Source organism: Pan paniscus, chromosome 8, assembly GCF_029289425.2.
Source record: "Pan paniscus chromosome 8, NHGRI_mPanPan1-v2.0_pri, whole genome shotgun sequence".
NCBI classification, from domain to species: Eukaryota; Metazoa; Chordata; class Mammalia; order Primates; family Hominidae; genus Pan; species Pan paniscus.
The window spans coordinates 30,680,676-30,692,784 of NC_073257.2; the positions used below are offsets into that span (position 1 = coordinate 30,680,676).

General features: G+C 38.2%; 1 protein-coding gene across 1 annotated transcript in view; it reads left to right on the forward strand.

Moving 5' to 3' along the window:
• The window catches only part of MRC1 (mannose receptor C-type 1), a 102,390-nt gene that overhangs the window by 27,052 nt on the left and 63,229 nt on the right, over nt 1–12,109 (forward strand). The window contains exons 5-6 of the mRNA XM_003831172.5: nt 4,380–4,493; nt 8,978–9,124. Coding sequence (XP_003831220.2) covers nt 4,380–4,493; nt 8,978–9,124 — 261 coding nt within the window. The remainder of the gene's footprint in view (nt 1–4,379; nt 4,494–8,977; nt 9,125–12,109) is intronic.

The following is a 12,109-nucleotide window of genomic DNA, read 5'->3' on the forward strand; positions in this document are numbered from 1 at the left end:
GTCTGCTCAATTATTCTGTTTTGCATTGGCCTTTGGGACCCTTCTAATAGTGGAACAGAAAGGATCAGAGTGATTCATATTTACAACCATGCACAAAAATAAGGAGGAAGAGGAGAAAGTACAGAATAGACAAGTAAATTTATGTAGATGATTAAGGAATAGAAAAGATGATTCAAGGCAGTCTTGTGGTTATTTGGGAAGACTTGCAGGCATGAGAGAAAATGTATCAGAGGTGGTCTGGGCACAGTGGCTCACCCTTGTATTCCCACCACTTTGGGAGGCCGAGGTGGGTGGATCACCTGAGGTCAGGAGTTTGAGACCTGCTTGGCCAACATGGTGAAATCCCATCTCTACTAAAAATACAAAAAAATAGCTGGGCACGGTGGCAGGCTCCTGTAATCCCAGCTACTCGGGAGGCTGAGGTAGGAGAATGGCTTGAACCTGGGAGGTGGAGGTTGCAGTGAGTCGAGATCGCACCATTGCACTCCAGCCTGGGCAACAAGAGTGAAACTCGTCTCAAAAATAAATAAATAAATAAATAAAAATTTAAAAAAAAGGAAAGAAAATATATCAGAGGTGCAGAGGTGAAATGGTTTCAGTTGGTGTGTTTTTGGTTTTTGTGTTTGAATTTATTTGTGGGGTGTGTTATCTCTTGGAAGCCTGGGGACAGAGCACAGGTTACTTTGTGCGCTCTCCACCAGCTACAGAGAAGGAGCAAGTGATCTGAGCGGACAGCGGCTTTGCCCAAGCACAGACTCATTTCCTGGTTCCCGGACTCTGCTATCGGACTCGGGCTGCAGGAAATGCTTCCCTAATCAGCAAGGGCTTTTCTTGTGTCTATCAGGACAGCAAACAAGCCCCAGGAGATCCAGAGGCTGGGTTCACCTCAGATACTTACTTGAATCTTATCCAAGCCTCCGGAATTTCAGTCAGCAAATTTTCACTGGCATCTGGATAAGAATGGCATCTCTAACGAGATTTGTAGTACTTCCTGCCTTTCTTTAAGTAAAAAATGTCAGGCATTAGGACAAGAAAAAGTCTGACAGGGAATTTAAAAAATAGGGGAAAGATATTCCCTCCCCACTGTTTATTTGAAAGAAAGGGATGACACTCAGTGTTGATTGAGATATATTGGGGAATAATCTAGAAAACAGTGGTGTGAGTGTGTAATTGCGATCCATTCTATTTTGGAAAATGTGCCATTAAAATGAAAAAACAACCTACAAAATATTTACACTTTTAAAAAAAGTTTTCTTTTATGTGAGGATTTTGAAAAGTCAGTATCTTTTTATTTTATTTTATTTTATTTTATTTTTTTTTTTGAGACAGAGTGTCACTCTGTCGCCCACGCTGGAGTGCAGTGGCACCAGGACTTAAGTGATTCTCATGCGTCAGCCTCCTGAGTAGCTGGGGCTACAGGCACGTGCCACCAAGCCTGGCTCATTTTTTGTATTTTAGTAGACACAGGGTTTCACCATGTTGCCCAGGATGGTTCTGAACTCCTGAGCTCAGCTAATCTACCAGCCTCAGCCTACCAAAGTGCTGGGATTACAGACGTGAGCCACCATGCTCGGCCAGTCAGTATCATTTTTTAAAAATGTAGAACCTGGTTTGATGACTCTAATTAAATTGTCTGCCAATTACTGAAGAGCTACTACGTACTAGATTCTGGGCTTTAGTTCTAAAGCCCACAGCAACCTCATGAATGAATATTATTAGCCCCACTGTATAGATGAGATAACAGACTAGGAGGGAGAAGTTAGGAAACTTGCTTAATGCCTCCTGTTTAGAAAATAGCTGAACTGGAATTCAGCCCTGTCTTCCATTTCACCCTGCCTGTGTCTCACGCACAGAACACCCAGGGATCTGCTAGTTCCCGAAGCACTGATGAGAACCCTTAATTTTGTCAACATTTCCTGGCTCCAGTAAATGTATTCCAGATTGGTGGTGATCTGATTTCATATTATCTGCCAGGTGAAATGTTTCTGCCCAGCAACACGTTTGCATACTACCCACAGCTGTTTTATCGTCTTGCCTTCTGTTTCTACCCCGAAAAATGTTGGGACGCTCTATGGAGTCTCTGAGTCCTGAATCAGATTTATGGCTCCATATGTGCAGGATGAGGATTTACAGAACTGAAATAAGATATAGGAAGTGAAATTTGGCTTGTTTCCCCGATGGTTTTTACCAGTTTCCTTTGGTACTGCCTGAAAAACACATTGGACCTCAATTAAATAAAAAAAAAAAAAGAAAGTAAAAAAAACAGTGTAATATTGGACATTTGTGTATCTTCTATTACATCTAAGTTCAAAAGTTGGTATATAACCATTTCAGACAATATATGCAGAAAAGTTACGCCTTGAGCATGTGAGGCTGGGCGCAGTGGCTCACGCCTGTAATCCCAGAGCCTTGGGAGGCTGAGGTGGGAGGATTGTTAGAGTTCAGGAGTTCGAGATCAGCCTGGGCACTACAGTAAGACCCCAACTGTACAAAAAAAATTTCTGGGTTGAATTGGTGTCTGGAAACAAAACAAACAACAAAAATTTAGTATGTGGAATTGTTGCTTTGTGCAGCAATACTAAAATATTTTGGTCTGCTCTTTTATAAAATTACAAAAGCATATTAGAGAAAATTATTTGTGGACAACACTCATCTGCTTTAAGAGATATATTTTAACCCAAGGTTTGAATTTTGCTTCTAAGTCACACCTTTTGCCAATCTTAATTCAATATGAAGCTATTGATGATAATAATAATAATAGTAATAATAACAGTAGTAACTTACATTTATGGGGCATATACCATATGTCAGGCCTTGTTTTAAAAAGTATTAACTAATTCAGTTCTTCAAGACAAGTTTATAAGTACTTAGAGCTGGTAAAAAATGTCAAAAGATAATTCTCTTAAAGAGCTATTATCATTTCTCATCATGCCAAACATAGTAATTTAGTTACACAGTCTCAATATCTACTTCAATTCTTCTTTAATCAGCGAATTATTTATAATTTTTAAATCCTAAATACACTTATTTTCTTAATTAAGTTTTTTAAAATCCCAGAGTAAATTGGTTTTGGGAATAGCTAGTATTAAAATGCGACTTTTAGGAGCATGTCATGTAGAATACATCTGTGCAAGTAGAAAGATAATTATATTCAAGTTAGTACAACTTTAAAGAATTTGTGAAAATTCTTTTAAAGAATTTTTTTAAAGGTTGTTGAGTACAGTGGTGTGTACCCTGTAGTCCCAGCTACTTAGGAGACTGAGGTAGGAGGAACGCTTGGACCCAGGAGTTGGAGAGCAACCTGAGCACCATAGTGAGACTCCATCTCTAAAAAATAAATATAAATTTAAAAAATGTTTTTAAAAGCCAAAGGATAGTTTTTATTTTAATTAATTGCTTTTGATCAATTAAAATAACTCAGAACAGAGATTTCTCATTGATGGTTTTAAAAAAGATAGAGGTGGCCGGGTATGGTGGCTCACGCCTGTAATCCCAGCATATTGGGAGTCTGAGGTGGGTGGATCACCTGAGGTCAGGAGTTTGAGACCAGCCTGGCCAACATAGTGAAATGTCATCTCTTCTAAAAATACAAAAAAAAAATTAACCAGGCGTGGTGGCGGTCACCTGTAATCCCAGTTACTCGAGAGGCTGAGGCAGGAGAATCACTTGAACCCGAGAGGAGGAGGTTGCAGTGAGTGGAGATTGAGCCACTGAACTCCAGCCTCGGCGACAGTGCGAGACTCCAACTCAAAAAAAAAAAAAAAAAAAAAAAAGAGCAGTAATAATAGGTTAGAGTGTTTACTGCTGAAGAGCTGAGGTCCGTGTTGTTTCTGGTTTTATGACTTCCACATCAGTCCTAGAACAGAATTTGAAACATTGTAATTTTGATTTCTTCACTGCTTAAGCAAAGCATCCTTGGTGTTAGCATAAGCACTTAGTGATTAGTATTTAATCATCATTTTAATGAAGAAGAGAAACTGACTTTAAAAAATCATAAAATAAAATTCTTAGAATAAGTTTTGAAATATGCAGTGGAGGTAACACCTATTCATATTCACACAAGACTTTACACTATCCTTGAGAAAGTAGATAATAGTCAAGGTGATGGGGTTTGAAGCCTCATTAGATCTGGGTTGGAACCTTAAAAAGCTTACGAGATTACCTATGCTGCCTCTGCCTCCGTTTCCCCACCTGTCAGTGAAGGTAATAATTTTACTTGCCTTAGGTTGTCAGGAGAATCAAAGGAGATGTGGTAGGCATGATTATTGTTACTTCCCTCAATTACATTTTGATTCAAGCACTTAATTCTGAATTTAATTTCAACTGTTTTCTGAATGCCAAGTTCTTGTTTGTTTGTTTTGCTTTCTTTAAAAATATAGGATTAACCAGTTCCTTGACCTCAGGACTCTGGATTGGACTTAATAGTCTGAGCTTCAACAGCGGTTGGCAGTGGAGTGACCGCAGTCCGTTCCGATATTTGAACTGGTTACCAGGTAGGGTTAATCCTGTTTGTGTCGAATTAATCCAAATTTAAGTCATCTAGACGCCCCGAAGATGTTTATTATCTCATCTGTTGATCTCAAAGAGAAGAGTTGGGAGACTTCATCAAATATAGTTCATTTCACCTTGTTTTGAAATCTATGCTAGATTTCCATATACTGAATTGTAAGGTTATACCAGCTTCCTGGGATAGGGATTTGTCTGCCAGGATTCTCACACAAAACAACAAAGGTCTCTGTTTAAAGTTTCAATTCTCAGAGTATCCCTGATGTGTTGGGTATTATATTCAAAAGCAGATGTTGTGGCTACTCTTAAACATGATTTACTAAATATGCTACTTGCATTGTTACTATATACTTGCTGTTGCATTGACTTTGTCAACATCCTTGAGAGGATTAGCCAACATCTCTTTGTAAAGTTTGACAAGTGGATTGAAATTATTTTGGGTTGGAGAGTTTTTTTTATGACTGTACCTTGAGTCATGAGGTATTTGCAATATTGCTGTCCTTGTGACAGTGATTTTAACATCTACATTAACACCCACTTTTCCTGTTTTTGATTTAATAACATTGGCTTAAAAATACTATCTCAGTTACAGCTTATGATATTCCATACTAGCATAAAAATTCATTAGAGGTTTCTTGACAGTAGTTTGTAGAAAAACAGAGTTGGGGATAATAAAACCTACAACAGCTTTCTAATTTTTTTAGAGGATAGAAAATGCTGTGAACTAATTATTTCTACATTGTCATAACATAAAAGTAACAGAATATAAGTTTACATATTGAGCAACTATTTAGAGAAAACAAAAAAATGATATAAAGTTTTTCTTATTCACCAGTACCAACTGGTGTTAGTAGCCACTTGAGGCCTTCTATTGGGTATAAATCCAATCCCCACCCCTCAATCCCACCCCAGTGCCATTTTTTTTTTTTTAAAGGAAAGAGCGCAATTAATGATTAGTGATGTCTGCCGTGGGTGTGGGAAAGGAGAGAAGTATCATATTGGTCACATCTTTATTTATCAATTCTCCTATGGGCCATACCATTATAATACGGTGTTCTTCAGACAGTCAGACTTCTGTTTTAAAGCCATTGAGTGGTTTTCACATTTGGCTTAGAAAATTAAACTCTCCATTTTTTGTTTTGTTTTGTTTTGTTTTTGAGACAGGGTCTCACTCTGTTGCCCAGGCTGGAGTGCAGTGGCGCAGTCTCAGCTCACTGCAACCTCAGCCTTCCTGGCTCAAGTGATTCTTGTGCCTCAGCCTTCCAAGAGGCTGGGATTACAAGCATGCACCACCATGCCTGGCTAATTTTTTTATTTTTTGTAGTGATGGGATTTCCCCACATTGGCCAGGCCAGTCTCGAACTTCTGAACTCAAGTGATGTGGCCTGCCTCAGCCTCCCAGAGTGCTGGGATTACAGGTGTGAGCCACTGCGCCTGGCCAAAATCTCCGTTTTCTATATTGGTTTATTGTATTAAAAGAAGAAAAACTTCAATAAAATAACATTTCAAATAGATGCTAAAACACGAGAACATTTTTAGAGAATATATTTTGGCTTAAATAAATTAGATTTTACTATGAAATTCTAGTTTCAAAGCGTTACTTCAACATATGATGGTCACAGTGCTGTCACTCAAGTCTTGAGCTAATAATCAGTTCTATTTTTTTCTGGAACATGGAAGGTAAAAATTTCTGGAATATGGGAGGACTTACTGCAAGGGAATGTATATAAAATATCCTTTTTTGTGGGTGAAAATTTAGGTGTCTGTCTACCCATTCAGCCAGATGCAATTAGAGAATACTAGTGGGCCTCAATCAGATGATTAGACAATAAAACTTATTAGGGGACTAGAATTTATTCTTCTTTGTGTTGCTAAATTTTTATACATATTAGGCAGTCATTTAATTTATTCAGTTGGGGGTGATGATTATATTTAACCGCTTGCATCCTACGAGTTCAGGGAGAAAATTTCTGGGTTAACTTTGGGTGAAGTAAAGAATGAAAGTGGAATATGATTAAGAAAGGGAAGTAAATGCTTTTTAAAATTAAACTTCAATTCCTGAGAAGTAGGTGCAAGATTAAATCACCTTGCGAAATAGTATGAGAGTTTCTTCCAACTAAAATTAGAGATGTCGTGGAAATTAAAAATCGGTTGCATATAAGTTGTTCAGTCAAGCATTCAATTGAATAATTACCAAGTAATGAATCTATTAAAATATATTCACTTTTGAAGTGAGGATGTTTTGCATAAATGATGTACAAGTGTGAATTCAAATATATAATAACTATGGTAAACATTAAAACCACTAGTTGATGTCTCAAAGTTGAGAGAGGTATTGTATTGATAAATAAATGTGTAATATGATTTACTAATTAACACATTAATTAATAACTTAGAGCTAGAAAATATATTTTTTTGAAAGTTTCTTTTTAGTGCTGATACCTTATCTGTTAGTTCAGTTATCCTGTTATTTTAGTTACAGTATCAACAAATGTTTAAGATACCTTTATGCTTATTACTAACTTTATGATAACTTTATGCTTATTACTAACTTTAAGATAACTTTCGCCAGGTGCAGTGGCTCACGCCTGTAATACCAGCACTTTGGGAGGCTGAGGTGGGTGGATCCCGAGGTCAGGAGTTCACGACCAGCCTGGTTAAGATGGTGAAACCCCGTCTCTACTAAAAATACAAAAATTAGCTGGGCATGGTGTGGGCACTTGTAGTCCCAGCTACTCAGGAGGCTGAGGCAGAGAATTGCTTGAACCCAGGAGGCGGAGGTTGCAGTGAGCTGAGATCACGCCACTGGACTCCAGCCTGAGTGACAGAGCAAAACTCCATCTCAAAAAGAAAAAAAAAAAAAGATAACTTAATGCTTATTACTAATCATTATTTTCTTTGTGTGGTAGTTAAATAAACTTTAAAAAAATCATTTAATTACCACACAAAGAATACCACCAAACCTTTAAAAAGGTTATTTAGGTTATTACCTGCTCCAGACTTTGTGGAGCAGGTAATATGATTTCCGTCTTGCAGGAAAGGAAGTGACATTCAGGCACAGGTTACATACACATTAGAGGTCACAAAGCATAGTTATTAACAGAATGTGGCTCATTCACCCTGTCTTCAGGTGGAAGGTGAAGCTAGTTTGGGGAGTACTGGTTTTTAAATCATATATTAGAGTAGCAAAACGCATGTGAAATGTATCAATGCCTACATTCATCCCTTTAGCAACGTTGACTTTATCTGGTTCTTTAATCAGTTTCCACTAAGAAATGGATAAGGCATAGCTGCTGAGTCTTCTTCAGTAGGCTGAGTTGAAGATATTGAGACAGTTTTCGTTCTGGGAGCACAGCATGCTGCCCTTCTAGCTCTCCCATTAGCTTCTTCTCCTCCATTTATTTTTATTTTTATTTTTGAGACAGAGTCTCACTCTGTCACCCAGGCTGGAGTGCAGCGGTGTGATCTCCACTCACTGCAACCTCTGCCTCCCAGGTTCAAGCAATTCTCCTGCCTCAGCCTCCCAAGTAGCTGGGATTACAGGTGCCCGCCAGCTCCCCGGCCGATTTTTTTTGTATTTTTAGTAGAAATGGGGTTTCATTATGTTGGCCAGGCTGATCTCGAATTCCTGACCTCAGTTGATCCATCCGCCTCAGCCTCCCAAAGTGCTGGGATTACAGGCGTGAGCCACTGTGCGCTGCCCTAATAATGTTTAATGTGGCAGGTTTGGAACATCATGTATTCTTTCTTTTTAATGAATTCTACTTTTAGATTCAGAGATACATGTACACGGTTGTTACATACCTAGGTAAATTGCATGTTGCTGAGGTTTGGGATATAAATGATCCATCCCATCAACCAGGTAGTGAGCATAGAACCCAGTAGCTAGTTTTCCAAACTTTGTTACCCTCCATTCCTCCCCCATCTCATAGTCCCCAGTTTCTGTTGTTGCCATCTTTGTGTCCATGAGTACTCAGTATTTAGCTCCCACTTAGAAGTGAGAACATGGCTATTTGGCTTTCTGTTCTGTATTAATTCGCTTAGGATAATGGCCTCTAGTTGCATCCATGTTGCTGCAAAGGACATGATGATTTCATTTTTTTTTATGGCGGCATAATCATGCATTCTTTTCATTAGGTACCTCTCTTTGATAATGTAATCCGTTGTGACAACTGTTCAAGTTTTAAGGTGTAGCTTTATTAGCTGATAATGGGGGAAAGGATTGTTTCAAAGAAGTATATTTGCTTTATCAACATTCTAAGTATTGGAATGATCCAACGATAAGAAAACAATAGACACCCATCGTGTCTTTTGCTCTGCAGTCAGTAAATATTTTGTTGTGAATGTGTAGCAAAAGACAGAATGGTGGTCCGTTGAATCCCCAGGATGAAGACATGAGGAGACGTGGGAGGGATGCTATCTGCTGGGAATAGCTATAATAGTCCACTTTAACTTTTCCTTTTCCTCGAAGGAAGTCCATCAGCTGAACCTGGAAAAAGCTGTGTGTCACTAAATCCTGGAAAAAATGCTAAATGGGAAAATCTGGAATGTGTTCAGAAACTGGGCTATATTTGCAAAAAGGGCAACACCACTTTAAATTCTTTTGTTATTCCCTCAGGTAAGTGATCTATGGGATCTGAAGTGCCTCAACTATTAGAATTGAAAGATAAGTAACATTACAGCTTAGGTGTAACTGTTGGAATGCCGCCAGAGGTTTTGTGGATAGTCGATGGGGTAAACTGAATGATATTACTGCAATATTTCTGTGTGCTGGTTGCTAGTATTTCCTGAGTGTGTGGCGGTGTCTGGGCCTTGTGGAGATCCTCTGACCTAAATAAAAATGTTACCTTCCCAAGCAGTCCTCTGAGGTAGGTGTCATGATTCACATGCTATAGTTGGGGAAAAAAATATTCAGAGAATACAGAAACCTTGCAGAAATGGCAAAACCGGAATACAAGCTAGAAAGTCAACATTTGGAAGGATGTTTATATTAGGTCCTCACGGCTCTATCTGGGCTTCCATGCTATTCAGTGTAGCGTCTTATACTAAAGTTTTCATAAAATAGAATAAAATATCTAAAAAGTTGTAACTGAATTTTATTTATTTATTGAGACAGAGTCTCATTCTGTCACCCAGGCTGGAGTACAATGGCGCGATCTCAGCTCACTGCAAACTTCGCCTCCTGGGTTCGTGATTCTCCTGCCTCAGCCTCCCGAGTAGTTGGGATTACAGATGTGTGCCATCACGCCCGGCTAATTTTTGTATTTTTAGCAGAGATGGTGTTTCGCTGTGTTGGCCAGGCTTGTCTTGAACTCCTGACCTTGGGTGATCTACCCACCTCAGCCTCCCAAAGTGCTGGGATTACAGGCATGAGCCACCATGCCTGGCCTGTAACTGAATTTTAAATATCGGCTAGACTTCAAGAAAAAAAAAAATCAATTGTGTTGTCCCTTACAATTTTATAGGAGAATAAACTACTAAGGCAAGAATTCTTTCTTCCAATTGATGAAAGACAAACTACATATTTTTATTATTACCTCTTTTTGGAGGGACAGCGAATGCTTTAAATGGTTTAATTTATTTCTGTTTTTCTGCTGGAGGAAACTGACAATGTGGCATTCTTGTTTTTTTCCCCATTGGCTTTGAAAGCAATTTCATGTATTTTAAAATACGCTTGACATGGCTAGAGATTCAAAAGGTACAACATGATAAATAATAAAGTTTTCCCTACCTCTTACCTGTAACACCCAGTTTACCTTCCTGGAGAATAATTGTTTCTGGGTGTGTATCCTTAGTTATTCCGTGACTATATAAACAAATATGTTTATAATTATTTTTGTTTCATACAAATGGCAGTATACTATAATATGTTTTTATCCTAAGTTTTCCACTTAATAACAATTTTGGACATCATTCCATGTAGAATATAAACAGCTTCTATGTTTATTTTTATGGCTGTCCAAAAGCTATTGCAGAGACAGCACATATATTTTTTTGACTGATCTCCTGTGTAATGGATTTTTAATTTAATTTACTTCCAATCTTTTATTAATACAAACAGTCCTGAGGTAAATAACTATATACATTCTATGCACATCATTTCATGCGTGTGATCATTCCTGGAAGTGGACTTGTTGGATTGGGGAGGAGATGTGTTTGCCATTTTAATTGATATAGATTTGGCCAAGATCCTAAATAGATATAGATGTGGGACCTGGATGTTGGGTTTGATGATCCTTTACAGGCTCTCCATAATGACGGTGGGTATCTTTAGAGAAAGCTCACCAGTTTTGCATTTTACCTCTACTATTCCTCCTCTAGGAGAAATAGTGTATTTTTTCCTTTTTGGAAGCCTTCATTACAATTCTCTTTCTAAGACTTGGAATTTCCATGTTGCCAAAGAGGAGAATAGTTACTTTATAGTTTCTCTGGTACAGCACTCAGAATTCTGTAACTTGGCCTTACTGCTTAACCTGCCGGTGCTGGGATTCTCATGTGTAAAATGGAAATATTCATGACTCTTCTTCCTGAGATAAAATTTTGTTCATTTCATCAAACACTCAGTACATTCTTATTTCTCTATGATGCCTCCTTCACTCGCTAACCGCTTGATATCAGTTTCTGAACATCTCTATACTCCCTGGATTAATGATTCTGTTTTATCTATAAACTCAAATAAACCAGAGCTTGGAAAAGCGTATCAGAGTTCAAATTATGCAGCATACGGGATTAGCAACAGCCTTAGGCAAGAATTCAACCTCAAACCCTGTGAATTCTTGTAACACTAACCCATTTGTCCGTAATCCTCAGGTCTCTAGGGCTGTACTCTCTGGCTTAGCAGCCACTTAACCGCATGTGGCCACTGAGCACATGAGCTGTGGCTAGAGGAACAAATCATCTTCTGTGGCTGCCCCAGGGAACTCCCCTTCATTTCACTCAAGTTGGTTGTTTTCATGCTTTCAAATATTTTTAAAGTTCATCATTTCAGTTTTTGAAGGACTCAGCATTGGCTGATACTATTTTCAATTTCCTAGGTAGCAAAATTAAAATAACCCACCAGAGGGCTCCAAAGCTGTACTAACCTTTCTTTCTTTTTCTTTTTCTTCTTTTTTTTTTGTAACCACTGGAAGTGCACAGAATCTAAATTGTATTGAGGGAACAGAATTTCTTTTAAATGTGCATTTTTTGTAACAATTGTACAGCATTTGAGCCTCATGACTGAGTAGTTACTTGTATGACTGCAGGGCACAAAATCCTGGGCTTAAACAATGATGTTTCAGATACTCTCCACCTTTAAGGGAAGATACGACCAATTCATCAAAGCAATAGTGAAGAAAGGTACCCTATAACGAACATATACTAAGACAGCCATTTGAAAACATTTAATATGAGCTTAAATAATATATACGTTCACTTTCATTTGGTAATATAGTCCCCTTCTAAGCAAAACATGTTGCCAAATTACTGTTTGAAATAGTATCTCTAGAATAGTAATAACAAGCAGCCATATATCAACTATAACTTCAATTCTTTTTCTCTTCCAGTACTCAATACGCTTATATGTACCAGGCCCTGTGCCAGGCTCAAGGCAATAGGGATGAAT